At 45.4% G+C, this 17,015-nt stretch overlaps 1 protein-coding gene across 4 annotated transcripts in view; it reads left to right on the top strand.

The window, feature by feature from the left end:
• The first annotated feature begins 2,324 nt into the window (after window positions 1-2,324).
• The window catches only part of CPA2 (carboxypeptidase A2), a 31,427-nt gene continuing 16,736 nt past the window's right edge, over window positions 2,325-17,015 (top strand). Inside the window, exons 1-7 of one of the 4 annotated variants that reach the window (XM_084786379.1) lie at window positions 2,333-2,428; window positions 4,568-4,655; window positions 9,015-9,083; window positions 11,989-12,070; window positions 12,742-12,876; window positions 13,365-13,460; window positions 15,278-15,379. In XM_084786379.1, the coding sequence (XP_084642505.1) occupies window positions 4,648-4,655; window positions 9,015-9,083; window positions 11,989-12,070; window positions 12,742-12,876; window positions 13,365-13,460; window positions 15,278-15,379 (492 nt within the window). In that variant the 5' untranslated portion in view covers window positions 2,333-2,428; window positions 4,568-4,647. Of the gene's footprint in view, window positions 2,429-4,567; window positions 4,656-9,014; window positions 9,084-9,207; window positions 9,274-11,988; window positions 12,071-12,741; window positions 12,877-13,364; window positions 13,461-15,277; window positions 15,380-17,015 lie in introns of those variants that run through there. The other 3 variants (XM_084786381.1, XM_084786382.1, XM_084786380.1) reach the window with 3 other exon arrangements.

Here is a 17,015-nt window from a genome sequence, read left to right as displayed (position 1 = left end):
AGTGACTCCATTTTGACCTGGTCTGCTCAGCTGGGGCCTAGCGCAGAAGATCACTCTGAAACAGCAGGCATTAAACTTTGCTTAATGCTAGGACTCAAATGTTGCTTGAAGCTGTGGAAACTTAGTTGCCATAAATAAGGAATTACTAAATAATAGTGTATCAACTCATATATTGGAAAACAGCATCTTTCCCATTACAATACAATACCACATTTAAGAACAGTCTACAAGCCCTGGGGCGCACACCTTTAGTCCCAGCACTCGGGAGGCAGAGGCAGGTGGATCACTGTGAGTTTGAGGCCAGCCTGATCTACAAAGCGAGTCGTGGACAGCCAAGGCTACACAGAGAAACCTTGTGTCGAAAAAGAAAAAAAAAATAGTCTATAGGCATAGAGAGATGGCTCAGCAGTTTGGAGCCACTGGCTGCTTTTCCAGAGGACTTGGGTTCAAGTCCTGGCTCCTGCATCTCAGCTCACAACTCTAACTTGTTTTAAATAGGTTCTGTCTGTGCAGCCCATTTTGGCCTTGAAGCCATGGTAATGCTCCTGCCTCAGCTTCCTAAGTGCTAGGCTCATAGGCATGTGCTACCACATTCACTCAAAAAATTTTTTTCCAGGCAAGGTTTCTCTGTGTAGTCCTGGCTGTCCTGGCCTCATTTTATAGACCAAACTGGCCTCGAACTCACAGAGATCTGCCTGCCTCTGCTTCCCGAGTGCTCGGATTACAGGTGTGCACCATTGTACCCGGCTTGACCCAATGTTTTACTTAATTAATACAAGTTGAAATTGGAGATGATGATGATGATGATTGTTGTTGTTATTATTATTATTATAATGCTTGGGAAGTAACAACCTCCTCTTGTTATAACAGGTAATATTACTGTTTTGTTTATGCTTTAGACTTTTCTACACATTTCCAGGAAACTGTTATGATTGATTTTGAGAGAATATTTAGACACCCTTTTCCTCTCTGAACTAATGATGCTCAATAGAAATTTATTGCAAACATGTGTATAATTGTGCGCATGTGTGTGAAGGCCAGGTCACTGGGCCTCCCTGGAGGTGCAGTTATAGGATGTTGTGAGTTGTTCAGTGTGGGTGCTGGGAACCCAAATCCCGGCCTCTAGAAGAACAGCAAGTGTCTAGTCAAGGCCAGCTTCTGTACCATGCAAGGTCCAGGCCAGCCAGTGCTATTTAAGTTAAACTAAGAGCAATGTTTTTACAAAGTAGCCAAGGATGCTGGTTTACCACTGTAAATCCTAGCATTTGGAAGGTTGAGGCAGGAAGACTGCCATGTGAGCTATCCAGTGGGATCCACACCAGCCTGGCATAAAAATAAAGCCTCTTGGTCAAATATAAATAAGCAAAAAAAGTAAAAAAAAATCATTTTCCCAATCATATTCACATTCCAATTGCTTGGTTGGTCACATGCGTCTGGTGCCCAGAACACTGACAGTGTAGGTATAGAATGCGTCTTCTGAACACAGCATCTTGCGGATGGAGAACTGATGAAGAAGGGTGGAAAGTCTTCACACCCTGGTGTGGGTGGCCCTGCTTACCTCCTGCTGAGTTAGCAAAGGTCTTCACACCCTGGTGTGGGTGGCCCAGCTTACCTCCTGCTGAGTTAGCAAAGGTCTTCACACCCTGGTGTGGGTGGCCCAGCTTACCTCCTGCTGAGTTAGCAAAGGTCTTCACACCCTGGTGTGGGTGGCCCTGCTTACCTCCTGCTGAGTTAGCAAAGGTCTTCACACCCTGGTGTGGGTGGCCCTGCTTACCTCCTGCTGAGTTAGCAAAGGTCTTCACACCCTGGTGTGGGTGGCCCAGCTTACCTCCTGGTGAGTTAGAGCAAGTAGTTACTCCACTTTAGAGCCTGGGGCTGCGATTAATAAATGATTTGTGGAGATAGTAAATTAATTCTTTCTTTCTTTTCCATTTTTTTTGAACAGTTTCCCTGTGTAGCCTTGGCTGTCCTAGACTCACTTTGTAGACCAAGCTGGCCTCGTACTCACAGACCTCTGCCTGCCTCTGCCTCCCTGAGTGCTTAGATTTAAGGCGTGCCGCCACCCAGGCTCAGCATTACTCTTTCTTTGTTTCTTTCTTGATTTAATATTTAAAAAAGTGTTTGCATACTGGACTTTTTGCCACTCAGTGGCAAAGGCTTTCTTTGGAAGAGGCTAGTGGAGGGTGTAAATCCTGACCTTTCAGGAACGACAGTGGTTGTCTGCAGGTAGCAGAAGGGGGCAGCAGAGAGCTGCCAGGGTGGTAAGCTCTAAGGCGCCCCATAGACTGGGGAGATAGAGAGCATTGGGCTTAACCTAAAGCTGGAGCGCACCACTCAACAGGAAAGCCAGGCAGGAAGTAAGAAGCTAAGAAGGGAGGACCCACAGCACTCCCCGGTCCTGGGAGAGTTGCCTTGTAATACTACGTCGGTAAGTCTGGCCTTTTTCTTTTTACCTAAATTATAACAAAAATGAAGAAAGTTAAAGTTATTGTCCACCAATAGGGCAGTTTTGGCAGTTGCCAAATCATTTAGCGCATTTCTTTCTTTCTTTCTTTCTCCTTTTCTTTCTACCCTCCCCTTGTCTCCTGCACTCCCCCCCCCCCCCCCCCCCCCCCCCCGCACACGCGCCCTCTGTGACAGGGTTTCTGTGTGTTAGGCCTGGCTGTCCTGGAACTCGCTTTGTAGACCAGGCTGCCCTCAAACTCAGAGATCTGCTTGTCTCTGCCTCCCGAGTGCCAGGATCAAAGGCGTGCGCCACCACCACCTAGAGCTTTGGGGCATTTCTTATAGATACATTCTCATCATTTTGTGTATATATATATATTGTTTCATAAGCTGCTTGAAAATGTTATGTGAACTTTTTTTTTCCTGCTGGTTTTTCGAGACAGGGTTTCTCTGTGTAGCCTTGGCTGTCCTGGGCGTGCTTTGTAGACTAGGCTGGCCTCGAAATCACAGCAATCGGCCTGCCTCTGCCTCCCCGAGTGCTGCGATTAAAGGTGTGCGCCACCACCGCTTGGCAGTGAACTTCTTTTTATGTCTTAAAATTCTTGTTACTTTAAACGTTTACATTTTAAAAAATAATGTAGTTATGTATGTATGCCTGTATGTGTGTATGTGCACACAATGTTGTGTCCTCAAAAGCCAGAGGTGACAGGAGTTACAGGTGTTGTGAAAAGTCTGGTGTGGGTGCTGGGAACTGATTCAGGTTCTTTGCAAGAGTAATCTGAACTTGTTTTGTTTTGTTTTCTTTTTCTTTGAGACAGGGTCTCTCTGCGTAGCCTTGGCTCCCCTGGACTCATTCTGTAGACCAGGCTGGCCTTGAACTCACAGAGACCTGCCTCTCTGAGTGCTGGGTTTAAAGGTGTGCTCCCAGCTGTAGTCTGAACTCTTAATCACTTCAGCCCACCAAATCTTAGTACTTTTTACATATTTGCATGTGAGAGCATGTGCTAAGGATTGAATTGTGGACTTCAGGCATGCTCATTATGCGGTCCACCAGGAATCTGTGTTGTGGTCAACCCTCCTCACAGCATTTTTAATGATCACCCTCGATTTGGTTGGTGTGGGCTTGCTTTGCTTTCTTTCTTTTGGTTTTTCAAGACAGGGTTTCTCTGTGTAGCCTTGGTTGTCCTGGACTCGATTTGTAGACCAGGCTGGCCTTGAACTCACAGTGATCCACCTGCCAGTGCCTCCCAGTGCTGGGATTAAAGGTGTGCACCACCATGCCCAGACATACTTCTCTTTCTTTTCTTTCCTTCAAGAAACCAACCCATGATAGCAACCAAAAACCAAACCAAATCAAACTAACTAACCAGTAGTCCCCACCCCCCTCCACAAGGCAACTAAAAACTTCAATAATCTGATTGGCAACACCGCCCCTCCCAAATGGCACCTCATTAAAAAAAAATAGTATTAAAAAAATGGCTTGGTGGTGTACAATTGTAATTCCAGAACTCAGGAGGTTGGTTAGTAGTTCAAAGTTCTCCTCAGGATCAGGAGTTTGGGCCAGCCTGGACAACATGAAACCATGTCTCAAGAACCAAAACCAAAATAACAAAACCAAGCGATTCTTTGATTATTATAAGTGATTATTTTTAGTTCTTTTTAAAAAAGAAATGTGTGTATGTATGCATGCATGCATGTGTGTGTGTTCACCCATACATGCGTGTCAAGGTGCAAATGTGTAGGTCAGAGGGTAGCTTTTGGGAGGTGCTCTCTCCTATTGTGGTTCAAGAAATCAAACTCAGTTGGTAAGAACTTTTATCCAAAGCCGGGCAGTGGTGGCGCACGCCTTTAATCCCAGCACTGGGGAGGCAGAGGCAGGCGGATCGCTGTGAGTTCGAGGCCAGCCTGGTCTACAGAGTGAGTCCAGGACAGCCAGTGACTCATCTTGCCCCTTACGTTCTGTAAGTTGTAAATTTTATTTAATGCTGTAGTATTGGGGATTTGTGAGTGCTGGGCAAATGTTCTACCCCGATCCCCTTAATCTTCTTTAAATGTTTGCTGTGTGCGCACGGACATCCATGTTCTTCATTGTTTATATTGTTCTTTTGTTTTTTTTTCCCAGGCAGGATCCCCAGTAGACCAGGCTGGCCTTGAACACCTAATCTTCCCTGCTTTAGCCTTTTAAGTGGTGGGATTACAGATATGTGCAAGTATGTCTGGCAGGGCTTCACTTTTAAAATAAATTTTCTATTGCAGAATCATTTTTAGAATAACTATATATTTACAGAACAGTTGCCAAGATGGCAGAGAGGGCCTCTGGTTTTCTCTTCCTCAGCTTCTGCTAATACTCAGCGTCTTGTCAAAACACAGACGTTCTGAAAAGGTTGAAAGGTTTCTTGTTTTAAAGGTGCTGCAAAGAGTCAAGCAACTTGGGTGGAAATTTTTGTTTAAAGTTTGGCTGATTGAAACCATAAATTCTGTGTATTTTTCAGTCAAAGCATTGTGTTGTGAAAGAGTGTTGGGAGTTCATTAGCTCTGCTGCAAAACTCACTTTGCTATGAATAAACATGCTCCAACGGACAAAGACGTCCACGTCCGGAGTTTTGATGTGGAAGGCTTTTGGAGTCTGGAAACAGTTCTGAGGGATTTAATTTGTGCCTGGGTCTCCTCTGGTTCCAGATAGCATCCCCCTTACCCTGTGGTTAGGCTGTTTCACCTTCTGGGGTTAAAGGGCAAAGCCTTGAGAAGTGTGCCTAGCATCATCTTGGTAGGGAGCAACATGCCATCAGAACCATTTTCGAAAGGGACCTGTCGGGACCTATCATCTTTCTCCTTCTAAATTACAGCTTCCCCAGGGGTTCCTGGATAAAGGCACATTTGGTCAAAGTGGTCTTTTCCTAGAGCTGAGTAGAATTACTTGGGGTAATTGGGCCCTGTGGAGCATCAAAGCTGGGAAGGACAGCCTGAGGACCGTGCTCCTGGTGCCTGCTCTAGCTCAGACCAGCCCTGGGGCTCTATGTGAGCCCCTGCCTCTGGGCTGTGTATGTGTGTGTTTGTCATTCCTTCATCCCTAAAGCACAAGGCTGTCAATGGTCTCTTTCTGGCTAGAGATTTTTTACAGTGACTCTCAAAAACAGATTTTTATCAGGGATGCTGGCTATGCGATGTGTCACACTGATTGCGGTGATGTGAGTCTATACCTACATTAAAACTTATCCAACTGTGTGTTTCAAATACATGCAACTTAGCGTATGCTACCCTGTTTCTAGAATTAGAGAATGGAAAACACAATGCCCTGTCGTGACATGGATCTTTACATGGTCAGACAGAAGCAAAGACCCCTTATCACTTTCTGTTAATGCGTCCTTACCCCCTTTCTGGCTTCTTTTATTATTATTTTAATTGCCCCCAGCTCTCTCGACCTCTACCAGCCTCCTTTTCCCTCCTTTTAATCTTCTCTTTTCTCCTCCCCTCCCCCCTCCCCCTCTCCTCCCCTCCCCTCCCCTCCCCTCCCCTCCCCTCCCCTCCCCTCTTCTCCTCCCCCCTTCCCCTCCCCCTCTCCTCCCCTCCCCTCCCCTCTTCTCCTCCCCTCCCCTCCCCTCCCCCTCTCCTCCCCCCTTCCCCTCCCCCTCTCCTCCCCTTCCCTTCCCTCCCCCTCTCCTCCCCTCCCCTCCCCTCCCCTCCCCGCTTTCCCTCCCCTCCCCTCCCCTCCCCTCCCCTCCTCTCCTTTCTCTTTGTTCCTGTTCTCTTTCTCTTACAGGGTTTTGCTGTGTAGCCCATACTTATTCCAATTCATAATCTCCCTGCCTCAACCTGTGCCGGGTTATAGGTGTACGCCACCACGCCTATTCAGCTGCTTATTTGTTTTTTTTTTATTTATCTATATTCTTCAAGGCAGGGTTTCTCTGTGTACTTCTGGATCTCCTGGAATTCTCTTTGGAGACCCAGGTGGCCTTGATCTTAGAGCTTCACCTGCCTCTGCCTCCGGAGTGCTGGGATTAAAGGTATGCACCACCATCACCACCTAAAATTTTTATTTATTTACCGGGAGGGTTTGTGTGTCACGGCATGTGTCAGAAGACAACTTTGTGGAGTTGGTTCTTTTCTTCCACCTTTATGTGGGTTCCAGAAATGAAACTTAGGTTGTCCATCAGGCCTGTTTGACAAGTGTGTTACACAGTGAGCTGTCTCTCCAGGCTCTGTTTTTGTTCATTATTTTCATTTTCTTCATTCAGGTATTCTCCTCAGTGCTCTTTTTCCTTTGCACTTAGGAGTTTACTAAAGCTCCAGGCCTCTCCCCACCAACCTTCCCAGGGAGAGAAGAGTTGCTGTGTCCCTAACATGCACAGTAGATGGAATTCACTGGTAGAACAAAAATTCCTTCCCCTATCTCTCCAAGACAGGGCTTCTCTGTGTAGTCTTGGCTGTGCTGGATTCGATTTATAAATTCCTCTTTGAAAGGAAAGATAATTGAAAAAAATTTTTTTTTCTCCAGACAGGGACCCAGTTCTAGCTCTCCTGGAACTCATTATGTAGACCAGGCTGGCCTTGAACTCACAGAGATCCACCTGCCTCTGCCTCCTGAGTGCTGGGATTAAAGGCGTCCACCACCATAACTCCCTGACTTGGCTGTGTGCATGTCTTTCTCCATCCTCCCCACCCCCATCTTGGGTTTGCCTAGCACTAGCAATTCAGAGACTCTCATCTTTCCTTCCCCACATACCTCCTGCCTTGAGACTCAGCTTGTGGGTCATCCTTCTGCAGTAGCTTTGATGGATGCTCCAAGTACATTCATCTTATTTAAGACAGGGTATATTAGAGTCTTTGATTCTTGGTTTTTCTCTTTCTGACTCTTTATTCTTTTTCCTTTTTAAATTGTCTTTATTTTATGTGCACAGGTTTTTGGCCTGAATGTATATGTTTATATTGTGTATGTGTGCCTGGTGCACATGAAGGCCAGAAGAAAGTGTCTCATCCCCTGGGACTGGGTTTACAGATGGTCATGAGCTGGGTTCTGGGAATCAAACACAGATCTTCTGGAAGAGAGGTCAGTGTTCTTACCCGCTAAAGCCATCTCTCCAGCTCCTTCCTTCTCCGTCTTACGACAGAAAAATCAGGGGTCAGATGGGTAGCGAAAGTGGTAGAATGCTTTCCGAGGATGTGCAGAGCCCTGGCTTTGGTCTTCATCGCCACAGAGACTGGACATGTCACAGGTCTTTGGTCCTAGCACACAGGAGGTGGAGGCAGGAGGATCAAAAGGGTTCAAGGTCATCCTCAGCTATACAGGTAGTTTGAGACCAATCTGGGCTCAAACCCAAATAAAACAGAACCAGACAAAATGAACACACACACACACACAAAACAAAACACAAAACAAAACAAAACAAAAACCAAAAAAAAAAAAAAAAAAAAAACCCAAAACCACACCAAACCAAAACTAATCAAACAAACAAAAAACCCAGAAAGAAACAAAAACATAAAACCTTTCTCCTTCGAAAAGTTACTTGAGAATTCAAATCCAGGGATTTAAAGTGTGTACAGATAAAAATTTTGATACACAGAGGAAAACAGAAAAATTCTCTACAGCTGTTTGTGGTGGATTTTTGCCAGGCTGATATAATGAGTGGATAATAAATGGGATTCTGTGTGGATCCAAGAAATAGGATTCCTAAAAGAAAATGGGTACACCCATTGTCCTTGTAAACAATGAACAAAGTTAGACTATTGAAGATCTATGTGAATAGACGAAGAAAAATTCTTTCATTTAAAAACAATTTTTGTTAGTATAGTCTTTGCTTCAGAAACAAAACAAAACAAAACAAAAACAAACAAACAAACAAAAAAAACCAAGCCAGGTATGAAAGTACATGTCTGTAATCCTGGCACGTGGGAGCTAGGCACAGGGGAATTGGGAGTTCAAGCGTTAGCTCCAAAGTCAGTTTGAGGACAATCTGAGAGAAAGAGAGAGAGAGAGAAAGAGAGAGAGAGAGAGAGAGAGAGAGAAAGCGCTTTCTTGGGTGGAGGAATCAGTGATTGAGTAAAACTCTCCCTTCAAATGCCAGTGTTCTCAGCAAGCATCTTCACTGCAATAATCGGGAAGACTTTTTCACTGTGGAAGAAGAACAGCAATAGAGGTATTAATTTGGTACAAATGCAGATGGATCACTTTAGAGACAGTGCAGAATTAAATATTACAAGGCATTCTGTGCTGTTTATTTAATATAGAGTGAAGGCCGGGCCGGGCCACATCTCCAGGGACCTGAGCAGATGTGGACCGAGTGACTACAGTGCTTCAGGGTAAACACTGTAAAAATAAACGAATGAGCAAACTAATAGAATGTGATGGACAGGACGCCGAGTAATTGCTATAAATGCCTTGCTCCCCCCACCCTTTTTCTTTTTTGTCAGAGACCCAGAAAGGACTTTAACCTCCAGGTCTATTAGTCTGGCTTCTGTCACCAAGCAATGCTGGAGGCACTTCACGTCCTAAGTAATCAGGGTCTGATTTGCCCTTGGTGTGCTTTAGCGATTTTGTTTTCCTTCCACTGAAATTTGTTATCGCACCTTAGGAAAGGACAAATATACAGGTTGGCGATAGCACACCCTGGTATCAAGGACGTTGAGAATTTCACAAGAAGGTGAGAATTTTACCATATGGGAATTCTGATGAATTCTCAGAGGGCCAATAGCTAGCCCCCAGCGCTTTCCCTATAAAGCTCAGGAAGGGCTCTGAAGTCAGGACTCTCTGGGAAAAGTCTTGACCATGAGGTTGACCCTACTATTGGGCGCCCTATTTGGGTGTATCTACTGTCAAGAAACATTTGTCGGGTAAGTGATACTTTCTAGTAATTATCTGAATTCTACTTACCTGGTTCCCCAAGCCTCTCTCGTTTGCTCATAACTTGGTCATAGAATGAGGGGGGTGCGTGTGTTCAGTATTTTCAGAGTTCTCTCAGACTGGGGGGGCGGGAGTGGGAAAAACAGGAATTGATCAAAGAAGAGACAAATGACTAGAGAAGAAGGGAAGAGATGGAGACTGCCAAAACAGAGACTTTCAAATTTTTAATTAATTAATTAATTAATTTTTATTGAGACAGGATTTCTCTATGTATTCCTGGTTGTTCTGGACTCGCTTTGTAGACCAGGCTGGCCTTGAACTCATAGCAATCCACGTGCCTCTGCCTCCCCAGTGCTGGGATTAAAGGCCTGTGCCAACTGCCTGGCTAACAGAGACTTTTTATTTGGTAATAAAAAAATAGGATTACAAAACCAGGCGTGGTAGCACACGTCTTTAATCCCAGCACTCGGGAGGCAGAGGCAGGTGGATTGCTATGAGTTCAAGGCCAGCCTGGTCTATAAAGCAAGTCCAGGACAGCCAAGACTAACACAGGATTACAATTTGGAGCCTTCACAGGCTGTGGGGGCCTCCACTATGGACAGAGGGAAGTCTAGGAGTTTTGTATGACAAAGAAATGTGTGAAGTTAGTCTTAAGATCATGGCTGGGAGTTTCTTCATCATTTTCTAAGTAGGAATAGCCTTAAAGATGGAGCAGGCTGCCTTTGGGGGTGTTGGTTCTTTGAGATACATCCTGGAACATGAGCTCAAGACCTGTTCCTCTTCCTTTCCCACGACCCTAGACAGCACTTGACCGGGGTGTGACAGGAATGACTCCATTTTGTAAAAAAATGAATTTTCACAAACCTGACCTTTCACCCTTTTCCCTCCAATGGTCAGAATGTGGGACTGTTAGCAAGGAAGAGCTTCTGCGTCTGCACTGGCCTCGGGTGACGCAGTAAGCAGACCCCTCCCCACCCTCGTTCCATCTTTCTGGTCTGTATCCTTCCTGTCAGCACTGGCCCTCCAGTGTCAGATTACTTATCTGGGTAACAGGGCCTCCAAGAGTAGGAAGACCGGGGCTGTAGGTGTCAGCTAACGTCTCTCCTGGCTTTAGGACTCATCTTCGCTTTGAAACGTTTTTTGAGTCTACTATTTGTTATTGAGACAAGCTCTCACTCTGTAGCACTGGCAGCCCCAGAACTCAGCCTCCCTGGCTTCCCCTAACTTATAGCATTCCTCCTGCTTTTTGGAGAGTATTCCAAGGGAATCAGTGAAGCAATCTACTAAGCATGACCCATGAAAATAGCTAAGCCAATTCAATTCAGGAGTCAGGGAGTGAACAATGAACGTTGGGATTTCTAGAACACTGAGTGATCTAGACTAAGTATCTTTCTAGAACATTGAGTGATCTAGACTAAGTATCTTTCTAGAACATTGAGTGATCTAGACTAAGTACTTATGCATTAGACATCTATAAGGGCCTTTGTTTTTGTTTTTGTTTTCTCACACCTCTTCTTCCCCTTTTGGCTTAGCAACTCCAGGGGCTGCTGTTCCTTAGGAAACAAGCCAGGAAATATTAGTCTAATGTGTAACTTTTCCCAGCACCTCATTTTATTTATTTATTTATACCTCATTTTAAAGAAGGACTCCTGGGAGTCCCTGCATTAACTAAAAGTAAGGAGACCCAAATGGAGGAATTGTCGGACCATTTGTGGCAGATGGATAGTTTGTAGGCAGAGGGTCTGGGAGAGCTTGCGGTCTAAGACATGTGTGTTACGCTGGAGCATCCCGCACACTCTGTGGAGCTGGTATCCAAAGGTCTGGCTCTGGATCCCCCCCTGTTCTATTGTGACGCATTGCATCCCTTCCTTCTCAGCTGCACCAGCTGAACAGGAAGTCGGGCCCACTTGCAAAAAGGACAGAGAAAGAAAAGGCTCCATTACTAAGCCCTACTAAGTTTGGCTTTTCTACCCAAACTCTTTTCTAACAATATTCTTGCCAGCTTGACCATTTCTCTTTTTAGCCCTGATATCTTTTTTTTTCCCTTAGGACATATGTGTGCACATGCATGTGGGTATGACGTAACATCTGATTTGCCTTGGGCCTCACTCTTCTCTAGCTGTGCCCTGAGGTTGTTCACACCATGGGGCCCGGAGATGGAACGCTACTATGTTTTCAAGTCACAAAATAAAACAGACAAAAAGCAACCAAAAAACCAAACCAGAAAACCTCAGCTCTTCCCAGTCCTCTCACAAGCACCATCTTAATTACTCTCCTTTCCTTCTTTCTTTCTTTTCGTTACTCCCTGAAAAGCAGGAACAGATGAGTTTTAAAAGCCACTGCTTTATGAGCAGCAGGTGCTATTTGACACTCATTAGCTCAAGGAAAAGAAACTTTAATGGCAAGTTTCCTGCTAGGAGCAGGTACACCTCTTAATTATTATTTAGATAACATTTCCTTGGAGGAAATAAAGCCGTTTGATCACCTCCTCATTCTGGGGATGTGGGTCAGTATACAATTTATTAGTTTCTGGCTTGTGAAAGAGATGACTATTGCATTCGTCTCCTCCACACAGAGGCCCCCCACCCCACCCCCCACCCCACCCCACCCCCCACCCCACCCCCACCCCCCAGGAGCAGAAAGCAGTGGGACATGGTGAATAGGTTTTACTTTTAAGGTCATGCTTGTGGTTAATATTTTTTTAGAGATCAAGTCCTTGAGGTCATCCCAAGTGATGAAGAGCAAATTAAAACTCTGGCCCAGTTGGAGGCTGAAGAATATCTCCAGGTATTTGTCATAGCATCAACTTTTGCTCCCTCCAGCATGATTGACATCCATTTCTGGACTATATTTTGACTCCTTTGAGGCAATGTGGGATGCTGGCTCTTAGAGCTTGTATTCCAAAACCCTGGACTTTAGTCCCAACTAGAGCCCTGAGCAACCTGCCTTCTTTCCCTATGACTTTATTTTCCCAATCAGAAAATTGAGGAAAAATATACCATTCTTCTACATATCTCACAGGATTATTGAAAGAATGAAAAGAGGATGGAAAACATGAGAGCTACTTTGCAACGTGGCTGAACACCTTTAATTCATTATTTCCCTTTAAAAATAATTAATGGCATTAATATCCCATGATGAAATGAATTGGACCACTTGAGTGCCAGATTGGTTTTATTTTTTAAGACCTCCCATAATTTAAAATCATCTGTTCCTCTGCCAATTTTAATATTTAGCCATGGGGTGTGTGCGTGCTGAAAACGTAACATATTTGCTGATGCTTGAGCACACAGAAACGCTTGTTGCTGTATCATGGTGGTTCCAGAATTTTTCTGGTTTTGTGGACGCAAAATAAGCTAGGTAACAAACTGCATTGTTGAAACCCACCAGTGTACAACTATCTGCTGCTCCCAGGATGAGTCACTCATTGCCTTGGCTTAGCTCTTTCTTCCTTTCAGCTTGATTTTTGGAAACCACCCACCATCCCCAGGCAGGCCGTCCATGTCCGAGTTCCTTTTGCCAGCATCCAGGCTGTTAAAGTTTTCCTGGAGTCCCAAGGCATGGCTTACTCCATCATGATTGAAGATGTGCAAGTGAGTATTGCCACAGAACAGCCTTCTGGAGGCCAGCTGATCCCCTCCCGATCTGCCAGGAAAGGGACCAGCAGGTTTCAGGCGGGTCTCCTGTCAGTGTGATGGTGGTGGGGGAGGAACATCTCCTCTTCCTCTTTTCATTTCAGGCAAACAGAAGGAAAGCAATCTGTGATTCCATTAGTTTTTAATTAGAGGTTAATAACTCAGAAAGGCAGGCTGAGCCACAAGATGGCCTGAAGGCCCTCTCAGTACTGTCAACCTCTGCCTGCAGTTGCTGCCTGGAGGGAGGGGGGAGAGGGGAGGGGGCCCCCCCCCCCCAGCCCCTGCATACCTGAACTCTTTTCAGAGAGGTGTCTGACCAGAGCCTATGGAAAAGATATAAGTACAAGAAGGAAAGCTTGGCACTGGGGACCAAGTGTCAACACTTAATTTACACCGACGGACTGAATGCAACGCTGGCGACTAATCTTAGAACTGTCTTATCTTAGGTTCTGTTGGATCAAGAGCGTGAAGAAATGCTGTCCAATCAGCAAAGAGAACGTAGTGGTAACTTCAACTTTGAGGCCTACCATACCCTGGAAGAGGTAGGCATTTCAAAACGAAGAGCAGAGAAACCAACCACTCTTTTTCTCTGAGGATAAGTCTACTTGCGTGTGGTGATTTGATAACCTAGATGAAATTCTCCTTTTATTTCCTAGCTTCCTACAGTTTCCCTCAGATTGCATAGGCAGTGCCTGCTTAATGCAGGAACCGAAGTCCGCTTGTCCATCCCCACAGCCGCACAGTTATTTTGGAAGTGTCCAGAATGTTTTAAGTGAGTCCACAAATAGCTCTTTCACACTTCCCACGACACTCCTTTGCTGATTTTTAAGCTGCATAGGCTACAGAGTCACTCAAGAGCGATGGTTAACTCTATGCTCTTGGATGTATCAGGGGCCACTTTGAAGCACCTGACTCCACTCAAGGGTTATGTGTGTATGTTGGGGGCTCCCAAAGGGCATATCCATCCAAGGTCACACAGTCACAACGTCTGGTGTCTGTCTTTCTGGGTCTTGTTCCTTTCTCCTTCTGGGCCGTGTGCCACTGTGTAGGTCCATGGACAGCACTGGGTTTACTAATGTGACACAGAGCCTTTGGGAGGCTGGTACAGGTCTGTTTATCTGCCCTGTCTGAATGGTGGTGACATTTGGGGGAGTTAAGGGGTGAAGCACACAATAGGAAAGAGTAAGGGGACACTAAACCTCCAAATAAAGAATATATACACACACACTTTTGGAAAGTCTTTTCTTTCTTTGTAGCCTTGGCTGTGCTGGACTCACATTGTAGACCAGGCTGGCCTTGAACTCACAGAGATCCAGCTGCCTCTGCCTCCTGAGTGCTGGGATTAAAGGCGTACGCCACCAATCCCCGGCTTAGAAAGTCTTTTCTTGCCATAATTTATTTAGTGGTAAAAGCTATTTAAAATAATTTGTGGGAAGCCAGATGCGGTGGCACATGTCTTTAGTCCCAGCACTTGCAGAGGCAGCAGAGGCAGCAGAGGCAGAGGCAGAGGCAGAGGCAGAGGCAGGTAGATCTCTGGGTTCGAGGCCAGCCTGGTCTACAAAGGGAGTCCAGGACAGCCAGGGCTGTTACACAGAGAAACCTTGTCTCGAACAACAACAACAGCAACAACAGATTTTTGGCAAAAAAAATATGACATGAATGAATTTGTTCATTTGTTTTGCTGCCAGAAATACTAGTGGGATTGAACATGGGGCAATGTCACCTGTGTAGTGTATATATGTGTCTTATATCTTCTTAAATTCTCCCCCTCAAGAAAAAAGTGTCTTAGTTCGGCTAGAAGAGTGTGAAGGAATAAAAAGCAGGCTCTCTCCCATTCGCTGATCTAACAAATAGGTGTTTTCCACAGCACGCAAGCCGCTGGAAACTGTTTCCCGGTTTCTGTCTCTGTAATGGTCGCAGCCTGGATATATGGACAATGTACAGAATTTCAATGAGCCTTCAAAAGTGGGGTCGGAGTAGCCAGTGGCAGCAGGATATGTCCCCACTGTCCCAGGGCCTGCACTAGCGCAGCTGTATTTTGTAGCACAAATCGGCCACATCTCTTTTGGTGCCACTAGGGTTTGCTGGCGAAGGTGAAAGGCTGGACAGGGTCTAGGGGGGGGAAAACAGCCACAGGCAAACCAGTGCCATTTTACTTTGTATCGAACTGCAAAGAACCGGCTCTGCTGCGGCAAGATGGCTTCTCTTTTTCAGAATGACTCATCATCTCTGCGATGGCTTCCAGCCGCCTCCAGCCCGCATGCGGAGAGACCGGGACGGGAGGGGCGAGAAGACCCTAATAGCCGCATTCGCTCGGTCACTCAATTACAGACGCCTGTTTATCATTTGAACCTTTCAGATTTACCAAGAAATGGATAACCTCGTGGCTGAGAACCCTGGTCTAGTGAGCAAAGTGAATATCGGTTCATCTTTTGAAAATCGGCCCATGAATGTGCTCAAGGTATAAAGGAGGCAGTGACTTTTGTTTCCCCTCTCTCTTGATGCTTCTAGAATCCGGCTTGCAGAGCTGGCTCCCCCTCCCCACCTTTTCTTTTCTCTGGCTCGCTCCTTTTTTTTTCCTTCTTAACCGGTCTTTGCTGGTTTTGAGCATCCCCCACCACCACTTGCCCCTGTTTCTTTTTCTTTTCTTTCTTTCATTCTTTCTTTTTTTTTCTTTTTCTCTTTCTTGCACGCTGACGCAGGTTTGCAGGAGAGAATTAATGCTCAAGTCCTGATAGATGGGCTCGCGGGGAGCCGGGCCGAACGCGCCAATTGGAGCCGAGCAGGCGAGGCGGCGGGTGCGGGGGAGGGGCGGGCGAGCACTAGGAAATTAATCAAAGTGGGAGTTCTTTGCGGGTTTTTCTTTTCCTCTCTCTTTTCTTGTAAAAGCCAGCTTAAAAAAACAAAACAAAACAAGAACAAGAACAACAGCAGCAGCAATAACAACACCTAGTAATTGCCCGAACCGTATTAAAAACAAACAAAACCCAAAAAACTCCCAGTTTCTCTGTGTGCAGAGGATGGCATAACTGAACGAAAAGGCAGTGCCCTGGAATGAAGGCTTTTTTTTTTTTTCATGACAGCTGAAAAACAGTTAAGGTTCGCTGCTACTCGTCACCCCTAACAGTTTTCGGGCTGATAGTTTCAAGCATTTGCACTTTGTTCAGAAAATGGGCGAAAATTATTTCCCCAGACTTCCTAGAAAGAGTTTGTGAAGGGGGGTGCGTGGGGACGTAATGTCACAACGCCCTACTAAATTTGGAAACCTTGTGGCTAGGAACCAGCCGACTAACTGGGGCAGATGAATTCCTCCGGAGCGGGCTCCCCAAAGCTGGCCTGGGAGGGTAGTTGCCGGCGGCTGACGGCTGGGTTGTGACGGCTTACTACTGCCCCTTTCTTTTCGGTTCCTCAGCGTCTGGCCAACCGCTGACTGAGTCAGGGAACGGAAATCTCCTTCGCCTTGGTTTTTTTGTGGCCTTCGATTTTTCCAAGTGGTTTTAGTGGTTGAGGCGGTTTTTTGTTTGTTTGTTGTTTTTTAAAGTTCCCTGGCTTTTAACATCTCAGCACTTTGAAGAAAAAATGCTCAACACCTTTTCAACAAAACTTTCCCAAATCTGTGAAATGTAAAAAATTTAGCGAGAATTTGCATTTCTCGTTTATCTTATCTGTTGATGCTGCACAGAGGTAGAAGCTGATGGTGCAAAAATAGTCTTTTCCTCCCCATTGACTGATCTAATTGGCAAGGCCACTGTTCCAAATAACCCAGTCACCTAGATCATAAAACTGAAACTCTGCAAAGTACCACGGGAGCTTGCCGTCCTGTTTTGATAAAGGACACAGAAGGTTCTAGTGAGAGTCTTAGAACTAAAATAATGTATCTGTGCATAAACATTGGAAAACAGAGGAACACACAAACAAAAAAGCAAGGTAATTCTAATTTCACAATTATAGTAAGATGATAGCTGTAAGTAGTTTTTCTTTCCCTCCCCGCTCCCCCATACATTTGCTCACGTGCTCACTCCCACATGAACTAGTCTTTTAAAAAATAAGAATGATGTGTTATCTGAAACCTGTTTACCTCATAATTTACAATATAT

The sequence above is a fragment of the Acomys minous genome (assembly GCF_964271855.1).
Source record: "Acomys minous genome assembly, chromosome: 6".
Classification (NCBI taxonomy): domain Eukaryota; kingdom Metazoa; phylum Chordata; class Mammalia; order Rodentia; family Muridae; genus Acomys; species Acomys minous.
This window is presented reverse-complemented; position numbering and strand designations above follow the sequence as displayed.